Source organism: Callospermophilus lateralis, chromosome 19 (assembly GCF_048772815.1).
Source record: "Callospermophilus lateralis isolate mCalLat2 chromosome 19, mCalLat2.hap1, whole genome shotgun sequence".
Lineage (NCBI taxonomy): Eukaryota > Metazoa > Chordata > Mammalia > Rodentia > Sciuridae > Callospermophilus > Callospermophilus lateralis.
This window is the reverse complement of record NC_135323.1, coordinates 20115026-20141987: the sequence shown is the minus strand read 5'-3', so window position 1 is coordinate 20141987 and position 26962 is coordinate 20115026. Positions and strand designations below refer to the sequence as shown.

The 26962-nt window shown below is 50.6% G+C and overlaps 2 protein-coding genes across 5 annotated transcripts; one reads left to right on the top strand and one right to left on the bottom strand.

Annotated features, from left to right (window-relative positions):
* Positions 1 to 1758: 1758 nt before the first annotated feature.
* Positions 1759 to 5041, bottom strand: Tufm (Tu translation elongation factor, mitochondrial). Its single transcript, XM_076840579.1, has 10 exons — positions 4895 to 5041; positions 4599 to 4793; positions 3838 to 4004; positions 3561 to 3665; positions 3307 to 3471; positions 3041 to 3173; positions 2857 to 2961; positions 2560 to 2711; positions 2339 to 2458; positions 1759 to 2064 (listed from the first exon to the last, which is right to left on the bottom strand). Exons 1-10 carry the CDS (start codon positions 4935 to 4937, stop codon positions 1891 to 1893), a joined length of 1359 nt encoding a protein of 452 aa, XP_076696694.1. The 5' UTR covers positions 4938 to 5041; the 3' UTR covers positions 1759 to 1890.
* A 105-nt stretch (positions 5042 to 5146) lies between these two features.
* Positions 5147 to 23994, top strand: Sh2b1 (SH2B adaptor protein 1). 4 transcript variants are annotated; one of them, XM_076840825.1, is made up of 11 exons: positions 5147 to 5439; positions 16127 to 16368; positions 18526 to 19556; positions 19848 to 19949; positions 20201 to 20292; positions 20407 to 20582; positions 22259 to 22462; positions 22666 to 22877; positions 23010 to 23231; positions 23629 to 23728; positions 23889 to 23978. In XM_076840825.1, coding segments are annotated over exons 3-11 (2052 nt in total). In that variant the 5' UTR covers positions 5147 to 5439; positions 16127 to 16368; positions 18526 to 18614; the 3' UTR covers positions 23891 to 23978. The 4 variants fall into 4 exon arrangements, with proteins under 4 accessions (XP_076696940.1, XP_076696939.1, XP_076696942.1 ...); XM_076840824.1 differs by lacking the exons at positions 5147 to 5439; positions 16127 to 16368 and adding an exon at positions 16413 to 16555; XM_076840827.1 differs by lacking the exons at positions 5147 to 5439; positions 16127 to 16368 and adding an exon at positions 16414 to 16555 and having other exon boundaries at positions 23010 to 23178; positions 23889 to 23994.
* The last annotated feature ends 2968 nt before the right edge of the window (positions 23995 to 26962 follow it).

The following is a 26962-nucleotide window of genomic DNA, read 5'->3' as shown; positions in this document are numbered from 1 at the left end:
AGCCTTTTTTATTCTTTTTAAGACAGGATATTGCTAAGTTGTCAAAACTGGCCTCCTGAGGTGCTGGGATTATACTCTTGTACTACTCCACCCATGTTGTGTCTATCTCTTTATTGAATGCAGTTTGTTTCTGGCCATTGAAAAGTTATAAATAATCAGCCTTATTGGTTGGTGCACAGCTTAGAGGTCTCGGTGTGGGTAAAAACCTAGAGTTAAACTGCTAGAAGGGGAGAGAAGGGGATTGGGAGAGAGTAGGAGTTAGGACAAGAAGCATGGGGTGTTGAAAATGGTAATAGGCTTCAGAAGAGGTGTTTTTTCAAGGTGGCAGTTTGGAATTCTTTGTGATCTGACTTTGGTGATTTTGTCCATAAAATGAGATTATTCCTTCTAGGATTGTGAAGATGGGACCAGTGCTCAGTGTCAGGCAGAGTTAACCACTTGGGTGCGTGAGGGGAGGGGCTTTAAGTGGAAAAAAAAATGTGAGCCATTGGCCAGGGTTGGAATTCTAAGCAAAGAGCCTTCCAGATGGGAATAAACCCATGTGGTTGTACACACCTGTAATCTCAGCAATGCGGGAGATTATGGCAGGAGCATCAAGTTTTGGGGCAAGTCTGGGCAATTTAGCAAGATCTTGTCTTGAAATAAAAAGGCTATGAAATATGTGGCTCAGTAGTAGTGTGTGCACCAGGGTTCAACCCCAAGTATAAAAGGGGCAGGGGCAGCAATAGAAACAGCTGTAAAGCCTGCATGCATTTGGGCTCAGGATGTATGTCTAGTTATTGTGGAAGGTATTTGTGGATATTATGGAGTAGTTTTTTGATGCTTTGTGGGAAGGTTGTAGATTGATTTATCATCTTTAGGCAGAAATCTCAAAAGTTGGAGCTTTAGCTTTCATGGAATCTGCAGTTCCCATGAAAACTCTCAGCCTTGCTTGAACAGGAGGGTGCTGAAACAAACCTGCCTTGTCTTCTTAGGATGCTGCTTTTGCAAAGATTTTCTTTGCATCCATCCTCTTTGCCTCTTTCCCATTTTTTCTTAGTTTGCTTCTGCTTTGGAGTCATAGATCAGGTTTTGAGTCTGCCCTTGAATGGGCAGGTATCAAGAGATGTTCAGGTAACAGGATGCAAGCTTGACAGGCTGCCCATTTATAAAAACCCCCACTTTTTTTTAATTGGAATCAGCTTCTGTGGCAGTCATACCATGTTGATTGTTTTTTAAAGATCTCAGCATTTCATTCCTTATATATTTGATATATTCCCTTTTCCTTAATTTCAAATCTGACTGAACATGTGGCTGCATGCTGCCAAGCTTGCTACACTCCCAGCCCTAACTGCATTCTTAAATGTTCTCATTCCTGTACTTGAAACGAGTCATAGAGTGGTAATGACCACTCAAGTACTCTTCAGGAATGATTACTTGGCTTTCTGACTTATGTACTTAGTACTTCTTATACACTGGCTGCTAGGTAGGTCCAGAGATGAACAGTATAGTCCCCACCAACATAGCACTTAAATGGGTGGTCAAGAAAGAAGATGAGTGCTTAGTAACAGCCGACTCCATGGTGTCTCCAAGCGACAGGCAAATCTTTTAGGAATCATAAGCTCACCAATAGTAGATTCTACTTCTCAAACTCAATAGCAGTTAAAATGGCTTTGAAGAGCTTTTAGTTTATATAAGCCCCATAGAGATGGACTGAACTAAGCTCTTAATCTCCTGTCACTTCAATTTATGCAAAGGACATAAGACACAAAGGCTAGCTTACTATTCACAAATTTTATTGCCCTATCTTGCCTGGCAGGCCACCCTATGTAACCAGGGGAAGTGTCCATCTAGCTGCACTGGGCTAGATTGCAGCTCTAAAATTAAGAGAACCTGAGCAGAAGTCCACACTCAACTCCATTTGATGTTCTTGTCCTCTTCGGTCATTGCTGGTATGTCTGTGACGAGGCCTGTGCCAATGGTCCGATTGCCATCTCTCAGGGTGAAACGCTGGCCTTTCTCTAAGATCATTGGCTGGCGCAAGATTAGGCTGAGCTTCAAGTCCTCCCCAGGCATGGCAAGCTCCTAGAAGAGGTGGAGATGGACCAGACACAGACTTAGCAGTCTTAACTGCTGGCTACTGTGGAGGTTAAGTCACGGGAAAACGCAGCAGGGTGATGAATCTGTCTGAGCACAGCTTCATGTATTCTGACCATCAGACCACAGACATATTATTCAAGAAACCCTGTGCTTCTAGGGTAGGGTACTGCCCCCCACCACATTTTGGTACTGGATATTTAACAGAGCTGGTAGGAATATTACTCCCTTCACACCTTCACATTCCCTATACCCACCATACCTTCCCTGGAGGCAAGACAACGCGACAGGCCATGTCCCAAGTCAGGGAGAACATGACAGGCATGAAGTGGGATACAAAGGGCTTGTGGCGGCCACCCTCCTCCTTGCTGAGGATGTAAACCTGGAGGAAAGAGCAATGAGGATGGAGCTGGGCTTGGCTAGAAGCCCTGCTGCTCTGCAGGGGACAGGTTAGCTCAGCCCTGCCACCATTAGTGCCCTCACCTGAGCCTCCACCTTCTGGTGGGGTTGGATGGAACCTGGCTTGGCCATGACCAAGCCACGCCTCAGATCTTCCCGCTTCAAGCCCCGGACCAGGGCTCCAAGGTTATCCCCTGCCTCTGCCCTCTCTAGGCTCTTGTGAAACATCTCAATGCCTAATGGGGAAGAGAAAGTGGGGGGGGGGGTGTGGGGTGTAGACAAGACACAAGAGAAAATGGGGAGGGGTGTCAGGCAGAAGGAAGGCACAAGAGAAAGTCATCTTGGAGCCAGTCCCTGGATGCCAGGGTTTGCTTCTTATACCTGTCACAACAGTGCGAATGTTCTTGCTATGTCCCAGAAATTCACACTCATCTCCTTTCTTCAAAACACCACGTTCCAATGTACCTGTCACCACTGTGCCTCGGCCTAGGAGAAAGGAGGACAGGATGTCAGACCCTGGGTCAGGCTGTTGCTGTGGGAGGTGATGAACAGGCAGAGTCCTCACCAGGAATAGAGTAAACTGACTCTACAGGCAGCAGGAAAGGCTTCTCCAGATCCCGTGTGGGCACTGGGATATAAGTGTCCACAGCGTCCAGCAGCTTCTGCACCGACTTCACACCTAGCTCAGGGTCACGTTGCTGTTGGGGGATGGGGTAGGATTCTGAAATTTCCTTTGTTTCTCTCACCAAGAGCCACTCCCCCAGATAGACAGCAAAGCCCTTGAATACCCTCCTGGCCCCATCATCCATCAGCACTAACCCCTGCCTTTACCTCAAGGGCACAAAGAGCAGAGCCTATGATGACTGGTGTCTCCTCCCCCTTGTAGCCAAATTCTGTGAGCAGTTCCCGGATCTCCAGTTCCACTAGCTCCACCATTTCAGAGTCCTGGACAGCATCTGCCTTATTCACATAAACCACAATGTGCTCCACCCCAATCTGTAAATGGGAAAGGAATAGAGTCGATGTTCAGAGTCACTCAAGTTCCCACTCTTCCTCCTTCCATCCCCATCCAGGTTCTTGAGTACCTGCTTAGCCAGTAATAAGTGCTCTCGGGTCTGGGGCATGGGACCATCATTGGCTGCCACCACAAGGATACAGCCATCAAGAGGAGCAGTGCCTGTGATCATATTCTGGGTAGAAGGACAGAAAACCTCCTCAGCTCTTTACCACCACTTGTGGCCATGGCAAACCCTTGATCTCACATCCAAACATCTGAATCTCTCCTAAAGCACCCCCTCCCCACAAAGCCTATCATTATCTTGAGAGGAGGCAGGTTCTGGACCTGTTCCTAGCAGCCCTCACCTTAACGTAATCTGCATGACCCGGGCAGTCTGTGTGGGCATAGTGGCGGGCAGCAGTGCTATATTCCACATGGGCCGCATTGATGGTGATACCCCGAGCTCGCTCTTCCGGGGCATTGTCAATTTCTTCATACTTCTTGAATTTAGCCCCACCTCCCTCGGCTAGAACTAATTGGAGGGAAGAGAACACACCTCTCAGCCCAAGTTCAAAGCTACAGGGCAGAACTCAGGCCACACCCCTGGGTCCCTCCCATCTAAGTAAACCTAAGGGAGATCAGTAGATGAAAAGGGGCGGGGTGGGGGGGAGAGGCGGGGCAAGAGTTAATCCTGGGAAATGATATTGGGCAAATTATAGTTATTTTGTGTGTATATACAATATGTAACAACAAATCCCACCATTATATACAACTATAATGCACCAATTAAAAATCTCTTCCAGCGGAGACCACTTTGGGCCAGAAAAAAATTTAAAAGGCCTCAAGGGCTTACCCAGTGACTTCTGGGGAAGCCTCTTATCAGCATTTCCCAAGGCCAAAGGAAAGATATAGTTAAATGTACATCCTTAGGATTTTTACATAATTAATGTATAAAGTTCAGGGAAATCTGGCTCCTACGTTTTCCAAATCACCTCCCCCACTTTCGAGTTCTCTTGGGGCGACAGTAAACTCTACCAACTGACACCGCGGTGGCCCCACCTCCCTGGTTCCCAGTCCCTCAAGTAGATAGGGCTCTGGCGGACGCCCCCACCCCAAGCCTGCTCACTTTTCGTGATGGCTGCAGTCAGTGTGGTCTTGCCGTGGTCCACATGGCCAATGGTACCCACATTTACATGGGGCTTGTCGCGCACGTAGGTCTTCTTGGCTTCCACAGCCAGACTGCGGTACAAGAGGGGTAATGCCCGGGCTTTTAGCGGTCGCAACACGCCCTGCAGTAATGGGGTCGGGCTGGCGCAGAAACCTGCCAAGACAGGGGCGCGGAGTCAGGGCGTGAATCCGAGCCCAGCTACCGCAAAGCCCGCACGTGCCTCCAGGCCACCATCGCCCTCCCTGCCTCCTCACCACTAAAGCGGGGCGTCGCGCGCAGCAGGGTGGCGGTCGCCATTGTGGTCGTATTCCGCCCCCGAGAGCCAGTAGTGAGTACCGGGAACCCGCGCGTGCAACCGAGGAAGGGCACTTGCGGCCGCAGGTCACATCCGGCGGAAGTGATGGCAGCTCTTGGTTCCTCTAGCCTCCAGTTTCTATGGGCATATAGCCGACTTCCGGGCGTGGGGCGGAAGAGGAGGGTGTTTGTGTCAGGGAGGCGGGGAAGGATTAAAGTTTCCACAGCTCTCTCCGGCCTGGCAAGCTGAGGGGCGACGAAGGTCCCCCGGCATGGCGGAGCATTGAAGAGCGCCCCGTAATGTACCAGGGGCTCGACCGCTCATGAGCTTGTAGTTCCCAGGGCAGCGGACTTCGGGGATTAGGTAGGGCTAGACTGGGTTCAAAGGGAAGAAGGCCCCGGCCTGCGGGCGGCCACCGCAAGGACTGCTCGGGAACATCCTGGGCCCGGCGCAGAGCGGCACCGAATTCCCTGAGCGATCTGGCGGCCTCTGCCGCAGCTGGAGGTAGGACCAGTGCCTGGACGGGGGCTCAGGTGTGACTCGTCTCTCTTTAAACTGTTAGCTGCAAAATGGGAATAGTGGCTTCCACTTCAGAAGGAGATCTGAGAAGGAATGAACTGGGAGGAGTTGGGAAGGGATCCCGGGGCGTCCAGTCCGGACCTCAGATACCAGCGTTCCTGTCTCACAACCTGCGGGGACGCTGACCTCACATAGTCAGAGCCACCAGGACAACTTTGCCGGACTCCTCTAGGACCCTTCTGCAGCCTAAGAAGCAATTCCCTTGGTCGTCTCCCACCCACAGAATTTTTTACAGATGACACCGAGGGTGAAGGACCACCTTAGGGAGCCTTTTGTTGTTGTTGTTACGGGGGATTGATCTCGAGCTCATGACCACTGAGCCCCATCCCCAGCCCTATTTTGTATTTTATTTAGAGACAGGGTTCACTGAGTTGCTTAGTGCCTTGCTGTTGCTGAGGCTGGCTTTGAACTCACGATCCTCCTGCCTCAGCCTCCCGAGCCGCTGGGATGACAGGCATACGCCACCGCGCCGGGCTTGGGGAGCCTTTTAAGGACAGCCCTGAGTCTTGGTCCCGCCCTGGCCCCAGCGCTTAACACAGGATGGGGCTCGCAGTGAGTGAGTGCCCAGTAAATTTCGATTGAATGAATGAGTGCAAGGTAGTAAATGACCTTTCACATCCATCATCTCATGGCAGCTTTCTGTGACCTCACCCTGAGGTGGTGACGTTGGCTGCCTAACTCTAAGTTATGTTTCTGAAACTAATTATATACCCATGGGAATGTAACCCAGTGGTAAAGTACTATCCTAGTATGTGCAAAGTCCTAATTTTGACACTAGCACCACAGGAAAGAAAGGAGGAGGGAAGCCTGGTGCAGTATTGCACTCCTGTAATCCCAGCGACTCAGGAGGCTGAGACAGGAGGATCTCCAAGTTTGAAACCAGTCTAAGCAACTTAGTGAGACCTTGTCTCCAAATTAAAAAAAAAAAAAATTAGAGCACTTGCTTAGCATGTGTGAGCTTTAATCCCCAGCACCCCCTCAAAAAAAAATCAATTTATTTTTAAAGCACACTATTTGGTAGGTAACATAATGAGTGTTATGAACCTATGACACATTTTGGGGAAAGCTGAGTGTGAATGCCTGAAATTTGAGAAACACAGTGCTCAGGAAAGAGTCCAAAATGGGGGAAATATTTTCTATAGCTGCTGACTATAGCAACTTCTTCTTCTTTTTTTTTTTTTTTTTATAAAGCATCTCACTTTTTTTTTTTTTAAAGACAGAGTGAGAGAGAGAGAATTTTAATATTTATTTTTTACTTTTTGGCGGACACAACATCTTTGTATGTATGTGGTGCTGAGGATCGAACCTGGGCCACACGCTGCCAGGTGAGTGCACTACTGCTTGAGCCACATCCCCAGCCCATAGCAACTTCTATAAAAGGATTTTTCTTTCACTTTTTTAAATTCGTGCCTTATTGTTGTAATGATTTGCTTCATATTCATACATGCACACAACATAACTGGACCAATGTCACTCCCCAGCATTTCCCCCTACATCAGGAATCTTGATTTACAGATAACAGACTTACGTTGGCTAATTTAAGCAAAGACGGATTTATTAAGCGTATTAGACAGCTTACAGACTTAGGACACAGGTTTGAGGAACAGTTCCAAGCCATAGAATGGATCTCATCTGGTAACTGCTTAAAAAAAAAAATAAAAATAAATTGAAAATAAAACTGCTGCCACTGCCAACAAATACTATAAGCCAGGATTTAGACTCATCTCTAACAGTTACTGCTAGTGGCACTAAAGCTTGTTTTGCATCAAGAAAGTGACTTTCCCTCTCCCCAACCCCAAAACCAAGCATATCCAAAGCCTCACATGGATGTGTCTCATCAAAGGACCTTAAATGACAGGTCAGTGTTCTTACATCAGTGGAGGCTGAGAAGTTGACTGACACTGATATTGGGGAACAGGTTTGACTACAGAGAATTTCCTCAGATGCATAGTCTCTTCAAGATGTCCCTCTGCACTTACAACCATATTACTGTGAAAGAGTGGAAAGAGCACAAAGGTCCAGTCTAGTCTGGATATGGTTACATGGTCCCCCACCCCGCCCTGCCCAGTTCTGAGGCTTGAACCCAGGGCCTTGTGCATGCTGGGCAAGAACTCTACATCTCTAGCACTTTATTTTGCCATAGGGTGCCACTAAGTTGCACCACCTGGCCTCAAAATTGCCTCCTGAGCAGCTGGGGTGAAATGTAGGTTCCGAGGTAGAGTCCAGGAGAGCCAGACACCTGTGAAAACATCTGTGAACAACGTTAAATGAAGAGCTCCTGGCCATTGTAGAAAAATAGCATGTGTATAAGGGATGGAGACAAAGGAAATTGAAATAATTGCAACTTTAGAAGGCTGAATTTGCTTGGAGATTTTTCTCTTTCAAACATTTATGTGTTTACAGTTGGAAGAAAAATTCTTTATGCAGAATCTTGAACTTTTCTTTCGTTGTACTAGGGATCAAACTCAGGGGAGCTTTACCTCTAAGCTACATCCTCAGTCCTTTTTATTTTGAGGCAGGGTGTAAGTTGATGAGGGTCTCCCTAAATTACTGAGGCTGGCCTTGAACTTGTGATCCTCCTGTTTCAAAATCCTAAATCACTGGGATTGCAGGTTTGCTCCACCTTGCTTGTCCTAGAATCTTGAACTCCTTAGAAAGATGCTCTTAAAAAAATCAAATGGCTTTCCACCTCCCAACCCCAGCAATCTGTTTTTTCTACTGTGTGGCAAACTTTGAACTCCTGCTTAACAGCCATTTTTCTTTCTCCCAGCAGTGTTCTGATTTAGTTCAGGATGGCCTTTTCGCCAGCTCCAGGAAGAAATCCTAACAGGTCTACTCCAATTTTAGTGGGCCAGTTCTCCTTGCAGGGGTTTTGTTTAGGGCTGGATGTGTGACTTCTTTGGGACCAGGGATTAGTAAGAGATCTGCTTGCTTGGGGGTGGGGGTGGGGTTCGGGGAAGAATTCCTCACCCTGACCCATGTATTTTTTTTTTTTTTGGAACATTATAATTATAATGGTGAAATTCATTATATATCAGGCAGGGGTTGTGGCTCAGTGGTGGAGTGCTTGCCTAGCATGTGTGAGGCACTGGGTTCAATTCTCGGCACTGCATATAAATAAATGAATAAAATAGCTAAAACAAAAAAAAAAATTCATTATATATCTATACATGCACATAATATAACAAAATAATTTGGCAAGGATTCCTTATTGTTAAGGAGGCATTGAAGAGATGCACATCCTTCTCTGGATGTTGTGAGGTCTGGATAGGAAACCTGGAACTGCTGTGCCCATCTTGCTCCCAGGTGATGACAAGGCCAAATCCCAGAGAAGGACAAAGCAAAGAATGCCCAAGAAGACTACTGATGTGAAATGAGGAGTGTCCTTATGGTTTAAACAGGATCATCTGGTTTTTTTTGCAGCCAAATACATCCTAACTACCATCTCTCACTTATTTATTTTTATGTGGTGCTGAGGATTGAACCCAGGGTCTCAAATGTGCCAGGTGAGCGCTCTACCACTGAGCTACAACCCAGTCCCTGGAATGGAATTTTTTTTTTTTTTTTTTAGAATTTTTAATATTTATTTTTTAGTTTTCGGCGGGCACAACATCTTTGTATGTGGTGCTGAGGATCGAACCCGGGCTGCACGCATGCCAGGCGAGCGCACTACTGCTTGAGCCATATCCTCAGCCCCCTTAACTACCATCTCTCAACAGGGCGTGATACCAAGATGTATTTCTTGGGTTTTGGTCCTGAGACAGTGAATTAAGAAGAGCTGGGGGTAGGCTTCATCTGTTTCTCTGTCCTTTGTGCCTGGCCATTTTCATCTGTAGGCCTCTGTGAGTATGTGCACTTAAAACAATTTAAAAAAAAAAAAAAATATATATATATATATATATATATATATATATATATATATATATATATATATTAGTTTTTGACCTTTAATTTATTTGTTTATATGTGATGTTGAGAATCGAACCCAGTGATTCACACATGGTAGGCGAGCACTCTACCACTGAGCCACAACCCCAGCCCTTAAAACTATTTTTTTAATTAATTTTTTAGTTTTTCCTAATTAGTTACATGATGATCATTTATGTATTTTGATATACATAAATGAAATATAATTTTTCATTTTTCTGATTGTACATGTTGCAGAATCACATCAGTCATGCACGCAGTGCATTTGAACTACTAATCAGTCTTGCCAACTGAAGGGGCCAGTATTGTGGTACTAGACTCAATATATGCAAAACAGGGCTCATTTTTCTCCCACACTCTCCTCCCTTACCCCTGACCCCTGCTATTACTGGGTATTGTAGGATTGAACCCAGGGCTACTCTACCTCTGAGCTCCACCCCCAGCCCTTTTAATTTTTATTTTTGAGAGAGGGTCTCACTAAGTTGCCTAGGCTAGCCTCAAATTTGGGATCCCCCTGCTCAGCCTCCCAAGTCATTAGGATTACAAGCACATGCCCACCACACCTGGCTTCTGACACTCTTATACATTAAATAAAAGGCAATACCACACTCTCTTCCCCTTTTCCCACACCTAACCCAGTACCCAGACCTGTAGGTTTCCTCCTTACACTAGATCTCAAATGTGACCATTTGTCACCCTTACCACTATTAACACTGTGGTTCATTTTGGGATCGTCCATCATCTAGGTTACCTCAAGAGCTCTCCAGTAGGTCCTGTAGGCTCTGTTCTTATTCTTAATATCTGTCAAGTCCATTCTCCACACAGTGTTTAAAATGTGGACAGGGGGTTGGAGTGTAGCTCAGTGGTACAACACATGCTTATCATGTGCAAAGCCCTAGGTTCAATCCCCAGCACTGTAAGTAAATAAACAAACATCCATCTTACCTGAGTAAATTTTCATTGCACTTAGAATGAAATCTAAATTTCTACTTTAAATGTGTGAGTTGCATTTCAGTGGGGGCAGGTGATAGATGAATTATATCTTTATATGGCTGGTGTCAACACAAAATCAAGACTCTTCCCTGTGGCTGCATATCTGGCCCCTGCCCACCTTTGAATCTATCTAATATCACTCATTTCACTCACTCTCCCCGCAGCCCAGACTGGTCATCTGTTTTACAAACATCCTAAGATTGTCTTCCCCAGGATCTTTTTTTTTTTTTTTATTTTTTTAGTTGTAATTGGACACAACACCTTTATTTCACTTGGATCGAGCCCAGGGTCTCGCACGTTCGAGGCGAGTGCTCGCTGAGCCACAACCCCAGCCCATTCCCCCAGGATCTTTGCAAATGTTCTTCCCTTTCCTGGAATGCTGTCCCTAGCTTTCCCCATGGCTTGTCCTCACTCAACAGTCTACCTGGGACAACATCACTTCTTATCTCAAGTAGCCCTCTTGATTTTTTTCATAGCACCTAGATATCCCAATTACTAGCTTGCTTTGTTCTGTTTCTGCTGTCCTGTCTCACCAGCTTATGACAACAAGAATTTATTGTTTAACAATAGTGACGTTTAGATGAACAAATCATTCAGTGAAGAAATGACTTGTATCAGTTGAGCCTTTCTGTTGGGCTTTTTAGGTTTCTTAATTTTTTTTTTAGAGAAAGACAGAGAATTTTTTAATATTTATTTTTTAGTTTTCAGCGGACACAACATCTTTGTTTGTATGTGGTCCTGATAATCGAACCCGGGTCGCACGCATGCCAGGCGAGCGCGCTACTGCTTGAGCCATATCCCCAGCCCAAGTTTCTTGATGTTTTTAATGGAAAACAAAATTTGTATTCATGGATATAAAAAAAAAATCTCTCTCTCTCTCTCTTAAAAAAAAAGGGGGGGATTAGAAATAAAGCAGCCCTTTAAAAAAAATTTGTATTCATATCCACTTTGTAAATAAAAATGATTTGCTGCATCTATATGGGCCTTGCTTTATTATCTATAAATTGGGGATGGAAGTTAACTATATGATCTATAAGATTTTTTTTATTTCTAAAGTTTTTAGAGACCCTCTAAAGTTTGTTGTTGTTTTAAATATTTTTAGTTGTGGGCTGGGGCTGGGGCTCAGTGTTAGTGCGCTTGCCCAGCTTGCGTGAGGCACTGGGTTTGATTCTCAGCATCACATACAAATAAATAAAATAAAAGGTCCATCAACAACTAAATATATTTTTATCTTTTTTATGTGGCGCTAAGGCACGAACCCAGTGCCTCCTCTACATGCTAAGCCCCAGCCCCCCCTTTTTTTTTTAAGATAGGGTCTCATCAAGTTGCCCAGGCTGGCCTCAAACTTGTGATCCTCCTGCCTTGTTCTTGTCATTTGAATGAGTGCATAATAGCTAACTGAGAAAGAGGTCCCAAAACTTTGTCCTCAGTGCCACTCATCAGGCCCTTACAGAAGTTCAATGGCATCCTGCACTCTTTTTCCCACCAGCCAGCCTGGCACTATGTCCTCAAAAATCTCTGGATATTCCCCTGGGTACAGGCCCCATTGTACTGCCTTTGCCAGGTTGGCATCAGCCTTTCCTGGACCACTGCACCAACTTCCTGTCTGTCCCCAGGCCTACCCACCTGCCCTCCACCCCTGCACGCCAACCCTGGGTGCCCTTCAAACAGTGCTGAACTCACCTGTGTCATTCAGCTGTGAAAGAAGGTATCCAAATTGGAAATACTGTGAACATCACAAAAGCTGCTCAATCAAAGGCATTTGAGAGGTGGCCTAGGTAGCTTAGCCGTGCATGGCTGCCTTAGAGGCGGCCACACTCTCAGGTTCAGTAAGTCACAAGAATGACTCAGAATGCAGGAAGTGCTACACTTGGGATTCGTTTCATTGGATACAAATTAAGACCTGCCAAGTAATAACAGGCAAAGGCACAGGGCAAATTCTGTGAGAGTCCAAAGGCAGAGTTCCAGGACACTGTCCCTGTGAACTCCAGGTACTTCACCCTCCTGGTACATCGGTGCATTCACACCTGTTGGTCTCCAGCATCCTGAATTTTTATTGGGGTTTCATGATTTAGGCATGGGTGATTAATAAATCACTGGTCATGTGAATCATTTCAATCTCCAGGTCCATAGGCTCCAAATTCCAATCCACAAATCACCAGGTTCTTTCTGGTGCTCGCCCCATACTGAAGCTACATAAGGGCTGCCATGAATACTCATTAGCAAAAACTTCAGTATAACCAAAGGGATTCTTCATAAATTGTTTCTATCACTTAGGAAATTGTGCATGTTTTAGCAGCTCTGCTAGGAACCTGGGACAAAGAATAAACAAATTCTTATTTTTTCAGTACTGGGGATTGAACCGAGGGGCATTTCACTATTGAACTACATCCCTAGCCCCCACCTTTTTCCTTTTTTTTCTTCTTATTTTGTGTGTGTGTGTGTGTGTGTGTGTGTGGTGCTGGGGATTGAATCCAGGGCCTTGTGCATGCGAGGCAGGCACTCTACCAACTCAGCTATATCCCCAGCACTATTTTTTATTTTGAGATAGGTCCTTACTAAGTTACCCAGGCCAGTCTTGAACTTGTGATCATCCTGCCTCAGCCACCCAAGTTGCTGGGATTACAGGTGTGTCCCACCATACCCAGTGACAAATTATTATCCAAGAGATGGTCTTAAGATGACTAAAAGTTGAGCTGATGATTGCCCTATTTCTTTTGGTGAGGCCATCAGCAAAGCTATGATCTTTTCCCTTGAGCTTGTAGAACAAAGCTTAGAGCTGCTGTTGGCCATCTTGCTATCAAGGAGAATACCTGTCTGAGAATAAAGGCAGCCCAGAGGAAAGCAGAGCTAAGAGAGCCAGAGGCCAAGTTCAAAATGACATTGTTAGAACCCCTGGATCCAGCCATGCCTGAAGTCATTACCTCTTATTTAATTCTTTTAACTGACAAACTACCCACTCTTCATGTTTAAATTAGCTTGAATTGGGGTTTATATCATTTGTGGTACCCTGAGTATTAACCTATTCCTGAAGAAGAAGCGTTTCTCCCCTTCATATTAATACCTTGGTTTAACTTGGCCCAAGATGCCATCCTGTCCTATCTTCCCCAAAACTCCTTCCTTCAATGGCCATTCTGTCTACTAGCTTCCTTCCCCTTAGACTTCCAAGACTCCCTCAGCAAACCTTCCCACCTTTGGGGTTGGTTGTAGTGGTGCTGGGGGTTGAACCCAGTGCATGCCAGACAAGCACTCTACCACTGAGTTACCCCGCCAGCCCCTTCCTACCTTCTCAAATTCCAACCCTCCATTTCTGACCTTCCCTTTTCAGCAAACCTGTAAAACAGCTCTCCCCATTCCTCCTTCCACTTCATTCACTCCTTAAAGCACTACTACTTGGCATCTGCTACCACCACCTCCCTAAAATTACTTTCCCCAAGGTCACTTAGCAATCTCTCCATATCAACATCTTCTATAAGAGACAGTGGCAGTACGTAGCCCCACTCCCATGGATCCTTTCATGTCCTATATGCACTTGTGCATTTGCCCATTTCCCCCTCACACGTCCTGTATTACCACAGTCCCACGTTTGGCATATGGCTTCTCTTCCAACAGTTAGAACTCCCACCTTTTTATTATTTATTAATTCATTAATCCTCATGCTGCTGGAGGGCTTTGCCTTGACAGAAGTGCCTGGGACTCGACTTCTCCCAGGGGAAGCCCTTGGCTGAGGGATGTGAAAGTACAAAAGCGCAAAATCCCTTGTTTCTGGACAAATCTGAGGCATAACTTACTTCCAGGGCTCCCTTGTGGCTCTAACTGAAGTACTCTCTGCCCAATAATCATGTGCTTGCTTGGCTTCCTCTTTTTCTCCTCCTGCTCCCTTACTGGTTTCTCTTGGTAGCATTTTATTTATTTATTTATTTTGGTGGGGTGGCAATCAGATTGAACCCTGGGCCTCAAGATGCACATGCTCTATTAGTGGGCTACACCCCAAGTTGAGGTAGCTTTGTTGCATTTTGATATTGGGGATTGAACCCAAGGGTACTTTACCCCTGAGCCACATTCCCAGTCCTTTCTATTCTTTATTTTGAGATAGGGTTTTGTTAAAATGTAGAGGCCACCTGAGCGTCCAGAACGTCTGGGATTACAGGGATGTGCCACCATGTCCAGCTCCAGGTAGCACTTTCTTAATAATTTGAATACATTTGAACACAAATCCTCATCTCAGAACACTTGTGGGAAATATGACTCAAAACATCATCTCAACACTTTCTATTTCTCTGCCTGTTTAGGGTTGTTTCCCAGAACGAGATCTCTTCTCTACATATATTACCTGGACTGTCTCATTCATGTCCATGGCTTCAACCATTGTTACTCATGTCTGATCACCAAACTGCTTTGTACAGTTCAGACTGTAAATTCATCTCTGCTGGACAGCTCCACCTAGCTCTTCAAGAACACCTCCTGATGCATCTAATACAGTAGACACTCATTACATGTGACTATTTTAAAAAATTAAAACTGAAGTTCCTTAGTCATCCTTGCCACATTTCAAGTGCTTAATAGCCATATGTGGTCATGGCTGCAATACAAAATGTTAATGTAGAATATTTCAGTAATCTCAAGGTTTTATTGGGGGCTGGGAATGTAGGTCAGCAGTAGAGTGCTTGGGCCCTGGGTTCAATTCCCAGCATACATACACACACACACACACACACACACACACACACACACTTTCCTGGGCAGTTTAGACACAACACTTCCAAACCTAACTCACCAACAGCCTTTTGCCCTTCTGTATTCCTCAGCTGTGTCTCTCCCAGGTGGATGGCCCAACTACAGAAGGTGTATAAAGATATGCAGGGGTAGATCACAGATAGAGATTCCCTCCCATTAGCATCTCTCTCTGAAGCAGGGTAGACAAAGCTGATGATGAAGAACCTAACAAAGGCGTCTCTGACATGATGATAGCTTGGTTAGAGCCAGCAGATTGGCTAGGTCAGAAGTTACTTTTTCGCAGTAAGTTCTTCCAGCCCCATCTGGCTGCCCTCAGTCTTATGCGAATCAGAGCATTTATCTCCATCTCTTGGGTTACTTACCTCTGTGTTCCAGGATGGGCACTTGATCCAATCAGTTAGTTCTGGAAATTTTATTGGAAATCTCAGGGAAAAAAAAAAAAAAAAAAAAAAGTGTGCTCCTTCTACCAAGTTGCTAAGCTGTTGGGAATTACGTCTGGAGATAGGGAAAGCCATCTTGCCACCAAGAGAGGATACCCTGCCTGAGGGTGAATCTAAATGCATGGGAAAACTGAACTAGGGATAGTGAGCCACAGGTTCCTCATATCTTTTGGCCCCTGCATTCAGCCCATCCTGGCCCACTCTGGACTTTTCAATTATTTGAGCCATAGATTTTATACCTCCTGATGTCCTCAAACACACCTCATTATTTCTGGGCCCCGTTCCCCCCCCCCCCCCAGTCTGGGACGTCATCTCCTGGACCACCTGCCCCTTTCCTCACAGAAGCAGCCAAATTAAGTTCGGGATCCGCCTCCTCGCGGGGCCTCCCCAAGGTCACCTGCTTCTTCCCTCGCCCAGCTCCTTGGGGGCGATGTCCACGTCCCTCAGCTGCAGGGCCAGGCGCTCTAGGCTGCGGCGGGACCTCCTGAGAGCCTTGGCATCTCTCTGGTTTCCAGGACTCGGCGGCTACTCTAGCCTTCAGCAGTGACTCGAGACTCTATCCCCTAAGGTGGCTTCTCTATGGTTGACTTTTCTCCTTTGTCCGGAATTTCCTCCGAGAGGACGCTCTGGTGGAACCCAAGGCCTCCCCACGGCTGCCTCTGCGGCCCCTTTTAGATGCAACCGGAGAAGTCCCTGCAACCCTTTCCACCCGCTTTTCGCTCCCGAGGGGTCCGCACCGAGTAGGAGGATGGCGGAAGTGAGTAAGAAGCTGCCCTTCCTTCTCGCCGCTCTTCTCTATGGTCGCTTCCTTCAGCGACGGGAAAAGGGGTCCTGGCGCCTGCGCAGCACCGGGCTGGGCTCTCGTCGCGGAGCGGGGAGGGGGGGCGCGCAGGGAGCGGGAGCCGCCGCCACCGCCGGAGCTAACCGCGGGGACCGAGATGCAGGTGGGACCGGAACCGGAACCCCCCCTTCAAGTGCCTCTTCCCTCTCCGCGACCCGACTCCGGAGCCTGAGAAGAGCCCAGGGTGGGGGTGGGCGTGGGGACCCGGGGGCAGGAGGGGCACTTTGCCCCGGGGAATGCAGCCGACTGGGCTGGTCCCCAGGAGACTGCGGCCCGGGGGAATGCGCGTGAGGGGGTGTCCAGCGAGTCGGGTCGGGTCGGAGTGGATTGACCACGGGGCCCGGAGGGTCCGAGCCGAGAGCGGAGACTGCACCCTCCACCACCCGCCCTTCGGGAAATGTCAGAACTGAGCCAAGAGGCAGGTGCACCGGGAAAATGTTTCTGAGTCCTGCTTGGCAGAAGAGAAACTGAGCCACCCGCTCAGGAGCCACAGGGTCAGCAGGCCTGAGGGGGCTGGGTCTGCCTGGTGCAGAGGACTGGGTGGGCCTGTAGGAGCCTAGGTGGCCTCTGGCTGGGGACCCGTCTCTGCTTTGTCTGCACCTCTTGGCTCGGTTCCCCTGTGCTCCATGACTCCCGCATCTCCTGGCCGCTTTTCATGGGTTTGGAGTAGTCCCTGTTTTGGGGTCCATCTGAGTATGTAAGGCCTAGGCCATAGGGGAAGGGGAGGGTCGCAGACTTGCAGCCTGGCTGTGGATTTGAGCAGGAGTATGGGGTTGCTGATGGATCAGGGACACTTCCTGAGCTGCCTTGGCCCAGACCTGGGGCCAGTCATTTCCAGTGTGGCATGGGGGAGGAGCACTAACCAAAGATCCAAGGGTTGTAAATTCCTCACCAGCTCTGCCACTTTGTAGTGGTGAGACTTTTGAGAAGCCTCTTCCTTTCTCCAATTTCTCTTTTAAAAACTTGGAACCCCAGAACTCTCCCTCATAAAGATAGCAGTAACGGCAGTCATTTCTCACGTGCTTATTTTGTGTCAAGCACTGACATGTTCCATTCCATTTTCCGAAGGACTGTAGGGAGTAGAGATCATTAGCTGTTTCACAGCTCAGAGAGGATGTGTAATCTGTTTACTCCAGAACCCTGGCCTTAACCATTAGGCTAACCAGCCTTCATGGCACACTCCCCTGGAAGAGAAAAGGGAGGCAGATCCTAGGACCCAGTGCTCTGTAATGTTTTGTTTTGTGGCCAGCAAAGACTTACCCTGACGCAACCCACCATCTCTTCCTCCGGTGGTGCTGCTGCTGCTGTGCCCCTAGACTGATGGGGAGCTCAAGTGGGTGCTAGCCATGCCAAGTCTCCTTCATGCAGTGCTTAGGTGCTGGGCTCTGGAGTCAACTTCCAAAACAATTGTTTGAATTCATTGTCCATCCATGGTTCTGAACGTGTGAACTCCCTCCTCAGAGCTGGACCCTAGGGTGCAGGAGGCAGGATCTCTAAGCTCTAAGCACCCCATTGGCCCCCTGAGAGCTGGGGTAGTAAGGAGCTGACCCTGAGGCTGGTCCAGCCAGTCTCTGGGAACAAGGACTATACAGTGGGAAAACAGTAGACTCCGAGTTCTGAAAGTTATCTGAGCTTCGGTTTCCTCATCTGTTGGAGAGGTTATTAAATTCTCTCACAGGGAAAGGTAAGATGACCCCATGGAAACCTCTCGCATGGCTCACGAGGACTGTGCTGTAGATGGTGGAGGATCCATCTTAGAGAAGGGATAATGGTGATGGGGAACGTCTTTTGTGGAGGAAGGTGCTCCATGGTCCTCTTGCTCCTGGATCCCACACAGGGAGAATGGCCTGAAAGGCAGCAGGAGAGATTCAGGCTAGACATCGGGAAACCACTACCCTGGGGCATGGGGAGCATGCAAATCTGGGAGAGGAAAGGGAGGCAGTTTGGTTCTCTCCACCCTTGCCCTCTGAGGAGTCTGAACCAGAGTAAGGAGTCCCTGGCTTGGGGTGGGACATGCCCCCCAGTCCCACCTCTGCAGTGACTCCATGTATGTACCTCTCTCTTCTCCTGCAGCTGCTGCCGCTCACCCCGTGTCTTCTGGCCGCTTCCCTCTTTGTTGCCCCTCCCCACAGGCTCCCCCTCTCCACCTCCTGGGGCCCATCATGAATGGCGCCCCCTCCCCAGAGGATGGGGCCTCCCCCTCCCCTCCCCCCCTGCCACCACCCCCTCCCCCAAGTTGGCGGGAGTTCTGTGAGTCCCACGCCCGAGCTGCAGCCCTGGATTTTGCCCGCCGTTTTCGCCTCTACCTGGCCTCCCACCCCCAGTACGCGGGGCCTGGGGCGGAGGCTGCCTTCTCTCGCCGCTTCGCTGAGCTCTTCCTGCAGCACTTTGAAGCTGAGGTGGCCCGGGCCTCCGGCTCCCTCTCACCACCAGTTATAGCTCCCCTGAGTCCCGGTGTGGAAATCCCTCCGCCACATGACTTGTCCCTCGAGAGCTGCAGGGTGGGCGGGCCCCTGGCTGTGCTGGGCCCCTCTCGATCATCCGAGGACCTGGCCGGCCCCCTCCCCACCTCAGTCTCTTCCTCTTCTACGACCTCCTCGAAGCCGAAGCTCAAGAAACGCTTCTCCCTCCGCTCAGTCGGTCGCTCGGTCCGAGGTTCTGTCCGTGGCATCCTGCAGTGGCGGGGAACTGTTGACCCTCCCTCCCCAGCGAGTCCCCTGGAGACCTCATCGGGCCCCCCAGTCCTGGGTGGAAACAGCAACTCCAACTCCTCTGGTGGGGCTGGGACTGTTGGTCGGGGACTGGTTAGTGATGGCACGTCCCCGGGGGAAAGATGGACTCACCGATTTGAGAGGCTGAGACTAAGTCGGGGAGGGGGGACCTTGAAGGATGGAGCAGGGGTGGTGCAGAGGGAAGAGCTGCTGAGTTTCATGGGGGCCGAAGAGGCGGCCCCTGACCCTGCCGGAGCAGGCCGGGGAGGAGGGGCAGCTGGGCCTACCTCAGGGGGAGGAGGGCAGCCCCAGTGGCAGAAGTGTCGCTTATTGCTCCGGAGTGAAGGCGAAGGAGGAGGAGGAAGTCGCCTGGAGTTCTTTGTACCACCCAAGGTGAGGCACCAGAAGGGTGGGCCCCTGGGAGCACTGATGGAGCAGCCAGAGTCTTTACTCAGCCCTGCACATAAGCCCAGGCTCTGCTGGCCCACAATCATGGCTTCACGACTGTTTTCAAAGTGGGCTTGAGTCTCTGATAGTAGCTGTGGGCAGGACTGAGACAGCAGTGTTCCTGCCTTTTGCCCAACTGCCTTAGAAAGGCTTGAGGAAGAAAAGATGCATGTCTGGAGGGAGGGGAGAATCGGCCTCTGCACACTGGAAGGCTGGATCTCATTCCCTCTCACCTAGGCCTCTAGGCCCCGGCTCAGCATTCCCTGCTCTACTATCACGGATGTTCGGACAACCACAGCCCTGGAGATGCCTGACCGAGAAAACACGTTTGTGGTCAAGGTAGGTGCTCCGAGCCTTCCACCCCGCCTCTCGGCAGTGCTTATGCCGGGAGAAAGCTCTCAGCACTTTTGAGCAAGCATCGTTGTCTGCAAGAGGTATTTATATGTCAGGTGCCTCAGGAGTGTGTCTGCAGGACTGTGGCTTCCCTAGGAGATGTTAGAGTGGGAGATGTTTTCATTAGGGGTGGATGTGGCCTTGGGACTACGTCCCTGGCCCCTGCCCAGGCTGAGGTCCTCCCCTTGACCCCACAGGTGGAAGGCCCCTCGGAGTACATCCTGGAGACAACTGATGCTCTCCATGTGAAGGCCTGGGTGTCTGACATTCAAGAATGCCTGAGCCCAGGGTGAGGACCTGCCTCTGTCTGTCGCTGAGGAGACCTGGGGGTGGGGGTGGGGAGCAGCCTTATGCCTCTCTGCTGGTGACTTTCTCTCCAACACCATTTTTCCTGTTTCTGCAGACCCTGCCCTGCTACCAGTCCCCGCCCCATGACCCTCCCTCTGGCTCCTGGGACCTCCTTCCTCACAAAAGAGAACACAGATGGCCTGGAGCTGCCCTGCCTGAACCATTCAGAGAGTCTGCCCAGCCAGGATCTGCTTCTGGGACCCAGTGAGAGCAATGATCGCCTTTCACAAGGTAAGGTGGGGCCTTCGGACCTGGGAGCCTTGGAGCTTCTGTGCAAGGCTCCTGCTGTCAGGCCCCACACCCTCTTTCCAGGTTCTCCTGGGCACCCCATCCTCTCCCCCAACTGCCCTTCCAATTGCTTGTCTTTTGTCTCCAAACATGCCAAGCACTCTTAAGCCACAGCTTGCCATTTAGCACCACCACTGTTACCATCCCACACAGGCACCAAGGAAACTCCCTGTCAACTTCTGTGCCCAGCCTTGTCACTTTTTCCCTAAGTCTCCCACAGGCCACTACTCTTACTGGAGATAATGGTTCTCTTCTCCAAGCTTCCAAAACACTTTGTAGACGTTTCTGTTTTGTTCTTACTCTGTATATGTTGAGGTCGCCAAATTTTCTCTTGTCTCTGTATCTTTTGGCTTGACCAAACACAAAGACACGTGTCTGCCTAGCCCGCTCGCCTTTCTAGACTTGACTTCCACTCTACCCTTTTCTTCTGGCCGCTGTTCTGGGTTTCAATGTGACAGTACCTAGCACACGGCTCTATTCAGCAAATGAACAAAGAAATCATAGACTCTTGGAGCTAGAATGGATTCACACAGCATCAGAACTCAAGTAGCGGAGATCAGAGAGAGGGAGTGGCTTTTCTGAGGTCACCTGAGAGTCACTGATAAAGATGGGCTACATCATCTTCATTCCTGAGCCCCAGCCCTCCTCGCCACACCTGCCTGGCTTCTCAGCATGGCCCAGGCCTGCCACTCGGCAGACATTCAGGCAGGCCCTAGTCCATACAGGGCCCTGGGGCAGGATGGATGGGGCAACTCAGATGTCTGAGATGAGCTCTTTGCCCTCCATGGGTTGGCACGACATCACTCCTGAGAAAAAGCAGGTCCCAAAACAGTGTCTGCTTAGTATCCTCTGAACAGCACAAGCAGGAAGTCCTTAGGAGCTCAGGAGGAAGAGCACAGGGAAGGTGGAGTAGACGGAGTGCTACACAGAGAAGGTGAGGCAAGAGAACATGACTCGGAGCAGGTGAAGGCCAGTGCAGAGACCTGAGGTGGGGAGGGCTCAGGATACTTCGAAAAATTGGATAGGCTGAAGTGAAAGCCACATGGATGAAAATTAAGGTAAAGATGAAGTAGGCAGAGTCTTAATTTTTGCTGAGATTCTGGAGAGTGAACTCAAGGGTGCTCTACCACTGAGCTACACCCCCAGCCCTTTGTATTTTGAGACAGAGTCTCACTAAGTTGCCCTGGCTCACCTCAAATGTGCAATCCTCCTGCCTCAGCCTCACAAGTGCTGGGATTACAGGCATGTGGCACCATACCAGCTAGAAGGAGGCTTTTTGATGCCTCTGAGAGTTGGGGACTTTGTCCTATATTCCAAAAAAAGGACTCCTTTTTTATGTGAGAATTTTTGAGAGAGTCTATCCCCACACCTCTGCAGCAATTTTCAGCTATTGATTCAGAAAAGCTATAGGCACATTTGGATTCTAGGACCTTCTTACAACAACTGCAGTCCCTGAGACAGTGCAGAAAGTGGAAGTCAGGAGCCATCAGTTAGAAATCAGCAGGGGTCACTGCCTCAGAGGGGTCTGGGTAGATTGCTGGTGGGGAACGGGCAGGAGGCCAGGCCTGCAGAACAAACTCTTCTCCGGTTCTCAACTTTGCCCTCCTATTTTTTTCCAGGGGCATATGGGGGCCTCTCAGACCGGCCCTCAGCATCCATCTCCCCTAGTTCGGCCTCCATTGCTGCCTCCCATTTTGACTCCATGGAACTGCTTCCCCCAGAGCTGCCCCCCCGCATCCCCATTGAGGAGGGCCCCCCTGCAGGAACAGTTCATCCCCTCTCAACCCCCTACCCTCCCTTGGACACTCCGGAAACAGCCACAGGTACCAGAGGGGTGCGTGGGTGTCTCTCCAGGGCACTTGCCTGCCTTCCTGACGTTCCTGTCGTGGGATTCCAAGGGATGTGACCCTGGAGGAAGGAGTGGCACATGAGGGGAGGAGGCACTACAAGCGGCGGCAAGGCTTTTTCCTCCAGGATGGGGAAGCTTCCCTGACACCCAGGCTTCCCTCCTCTCTCCTCCCTGAAGGGTCCTTCCTGTTCCAGGGGGAGTCAGAGGGAGGTGAGGGGGACCAGCCCCTCTCAGGATATCCTTGGTTCCACGGGATGCTCTCTCGACTCAAGGCCGCCCAGCTAGTGCTGGAAGGAGGCACCGGCTCCCACGGTGTCTTCCTGGTACGTCAGAGCGAAACGAGGCGGGGTGAATATGTCCTCACTTTCAACTTCCAGGGCAAGGCCAAGGTGAGCGCCCCTGAGGCACAGGCTCTGTCCTATGCAGACTGGGGAGCTTGGGGGACACCGCTGTCCAGGGGAGGAGGGTTTTGTGGCAGCAGGGGCCTCGGCTCCCACCTCACTTGCTCATCCGGCCCTCAGCACCTGCGCTTGTCACTGAACGAGGAGGGCCAGTGCCGGGTCCAGCACCTGTGGTTCCAGTCCATTTTCGACATGCTCGAGCACTTCCGGGTGCACCCCATCCCTCTGGAGTCTGGAGGCTCCAGTGATGTTGTCCTTGTCAGCTATGTGCCCTCCCAGCGGCAGCAGGGTGAGCAGAGCAGGTCTGCAGGGGAGGAGGTGCCCGTGCACCCAAGAAGTGAGGTGTGTGTGCCAGAAAGCCGGGGCGGGGGGATGTGAGGAGAGGCTGTTGGGGAGACAGGGCATCAGAGGCTCCTTGCCAGGGGTCTGGAAGGGACAGAGGAAGGCTGCTAGAGCGTAGGAAGGAGGGCTCCTCGCCAGGGCCGGGTGGCAGCGGAGAGCTGGGCTGGTGCATCCCCATTCCATCGGACTCCTCCGTTCCATCGTCCGTCTGTCTCCTGGTCCATCCTCCCAGCCCTGTCTTTGCCCCTCGTCACTACCTTGCCTTGGGCCTGCCCTTCTGGGGGATGCTTGGTCTGATCCCCCTCCCTCCTCCCTTGATGTCTGATGTCCCTGTCTGATCTCTCCCTCTCCCCCACCCCAATGTCCCATCTGTCCCCACGTTGCCCCTCCCCCCCAGGCCGGGAGCAGGCTGGGAGCCATGCAGGGGTGTGCGAGGGAGATCGATGCTACCCCGATGCCTCCTCCACCCTCATGCCCTTCGGAGCGAGTGACTGTGTGTAAGTGTGGTCCTCCTCTCACCTCCGCCCATGATCCATCTTCCATGGGGGGGTGCTCAGGAGATGGGCTGGGGGGAGATAGCACATGGCTCCTGGGGAGATGAACGAGGGGCAGGTCCTGCAGGAGCCATCAGTCTGTCTTCTTACCATTCCTATCCAGAACCGAACACCTCCCATGACCTACCCCAGCCCCCTGAACCCCCTTCATGGACAGATTCCCCACATCCTGGGGCAGAAGAGGCGTCGGGGGCGCCAGAAGTGGCGGCAGCAGCAGCCCCAGCAGCCAAAGAGAGGCAAGAGAAAGAGAAAACGGGCAGTGGAGGGGTCCAGGAAGAGCTGGTCCCCGTGGTTGAGCTGGTCCCCGTGGTCGAATTGGAAGAGGCCATAGCACCAGGCATGGAGGCCCAGGGTGGTGCTGGCTCTGGTGGGGACATTGGGGTGACCCCAATTGTGCAGCTCCAGCAGTTACCACTAGGGGGCAACGGAGAAGAAGGGGGTCATCCCAGAGCCATTAACAACCAGTACTCCTTGGTGTGAGACACCCCACCCTACCCTCTCTCCACTCTTCTTGCTCTTCAGTCCTCGGGTCGTGAGGTGGGCTGGGTAGGGACATAGAGGAGACTTGGGAGTCCCCTTCCCACAGGCTTCCTGACCTTGTCAGTCAAGGGCATATGTGCTGGTACAAGCAGAGGTTCGAGAGCCCTGTCAACTCCCTAGTTCGTACACTACAGGCGCCCATCCCCTAGGCAGGGGATTTGGGCTCCATTACCTCCCTGAGGGGCTCTTATGGTCAGCCCCATCCCTGGGGGCCATTTCCCCATCAACTACCCCCCAGCCCAAGCAAGGGTGATGGGGGGAAGGGCTGTCAGTTATATTAAGGTGGTTGTTGTTGTTGTTTTAAACAAAATGGAGAAGCATAAATAAATAAAAGGGTTTATCTCAGTTCCACCGTGATGGCTGTGGCTAGTGTTTGTGGCGGGGAGCAGGACAGGTGAGTCAGGAAGGCCACTCACTCACTGTTGTGAGCTCCAGAGCTGGGCGACTGGAGAGCCAGGGTCTCTGTCGCTTTCCACCTGTCTGACTTGGTGAGTGCTAAGCTCAGCAGTGCTTCTTGGGGTCTCCAATAAGGTCTCCTAATGGGACAGGACTTTGGTGATTGTTAAAGGCCCTTCCTGCCTGAGGAGAAAGCAGGCAGAGAGCTAATGGGCAGAGGGACGCGGGCAAGCTGAATGGTGGAGCACTGGCTTCCAGCCCTGGCTCTTTTCTCATTTGCTGTGTGCCCTGGGAGCCAGGTATTCCTGCTCTGGGCCCTGGTATCCTTAACCAAGATGAGGTTTCATCTCAGTCATGCTGCTGAAGCGATTTGTTTGGTCTGGATAATGTTTCCATTTGAGTGTCACAAACACGTTCAGATTACTGGCTTCCCTTGAAAGTCAGAAGATCCAGTCGAGTGGGTCCAGACTCCACATCTGCCACATCCCTCCAGCTCGTTGCCTGCACCTACAGGCCTGGCCTGAGGGCATGGAGCTAAGGAGGCCTCTCTTCTTGTAGTGCCCCCATTTTTAAACTCAGCTTTCTGGATTGATCTTCTCTGCTACAGCTGTGCCCTCCAACAGAGGGCACCCCTGGACTTTGCAATGCTGGAGTGATGGGTGCCAACAAGGGGACACTCAGGTTCTGGAGAATCCCACCTCTGTGCTCAGCCCTCTCCCCGTCTCCTACCATGTCTCTCACTCCCACCCCAGCACCACCTCTCAGCCCCCAGACTCTGCCCCATCTCCAGGAGGCCCTACCCATGCTCATGACCTTGCTATTCTGGGCCTTGTGTCCTGTGGGAGATGGACAGGAGACAGCTGGGCACACAGGCCACCCAGGCTGGGGACTGGCTGGGGGAAGCCTGCTGGCTTTCCCTGTTTTGTCTCATCCCTGGGGCTCCCCCAGAACTTGGCCTCAGGAGACAGGATAGAATTGGCCATCAAAGGGTGGGGAAGTGCTTTGGAGACCTGGGTGCTATGTTCTCAAAACAAGATGGCTGGTGGCACCCCCAGGGTAGGCAGGGCCTGATCTCCTAATTTAGCGGCAACTGGTCCTCTGAGGCTCCCCTTCCCCCCAAACCCTGCTAGCCTTCAGGGACTTGCCTTCCAGAGATGAAGCAGGGATGGGCGCAGAGATACCTACCCACTCTGCAGACAAGCACATCTCAGCTGAGGGGCCTCAGACAATTTCCCTCTAAGCCTTTCTTTATAAACTGAAGTTCAGAACCTGTCAGGGATAGGCAGCTCAGCCCTCAAGCAGGAGGAAGAACACCTTCAACCCTGGGTGTAGAGACCACCATCGAGAGTCTGAGAGCCCTTTACTGCCCATTCTCCCCATCCCAGTCCCCACCGTAGCCATGGCTCCCTGGTGGAGAGCCTCCTGCAGCTCCTGGCTGGTGGCTTTCCCTCTCTGGTTTCATTCTGCCCCTCTGGGAAGCTGGAGGAGGCAGAAACAAATAACCTCAAAGGGCTCCGTTGTTGGCAGGAGCAGCCTGTAAAGCCTGCCTCTTTCCCTGTCTCATGCTTGACTCCCCTGAAGCTACCCATCTCCTGTCTCCCCCTCTCCATGTTTGGGCATTCCTGCTGCTGTAAGACAGTAGCCCTGTCACTCCTCCAGGTGTTGCTGGACAGAAGCCAGCCAGTGCCAAAAAGCTTGGCGAGTGCTGGGCCTGGGCCTGGGCCTGGGCCTGAGACGGGGTGCTGGGCCAGGTGGAGGTGCCTGTTGGTGTGAGCCCCAATACATACACACCCCATTGTCTGAGGCATCCACCTCCCAGGTCACAGCAGGACTCCAAGGGAGGGGTTTGTGGGAACTGTGAAAAGGGGGAGGGAACACCTTGTCCTCAACTCACCCTGGAGGCTATCCTTCCCCAACAAGTCCTAAGTCTAGGAGGCCAAATCCCTCGGTTGCATCCACCTCTTCTGGCCATACCCTCCCCAGTGCAGGGGCTTCCCTGTGTCCTGCCCCACTGCCTCCTGGTCCTGTCTGGAAGTTGGAGCCCAGGGGGAGAAGCAGCCTTAGGAACCCTTTCAGATTATAATCCCAGCGACCCTGGAGGCTGAGTAGGAAGTCCACAAATTCAAGGCCAGCCTCAGCAATTTAGCAAGACTGTCTCAAAATAAAAGGGACTGGAGATGTAGCTCAGTCGTGAAGCACCCCGGGTTCAATCCCCAGTACTAAAAAAAAAAAAGTCAGGTG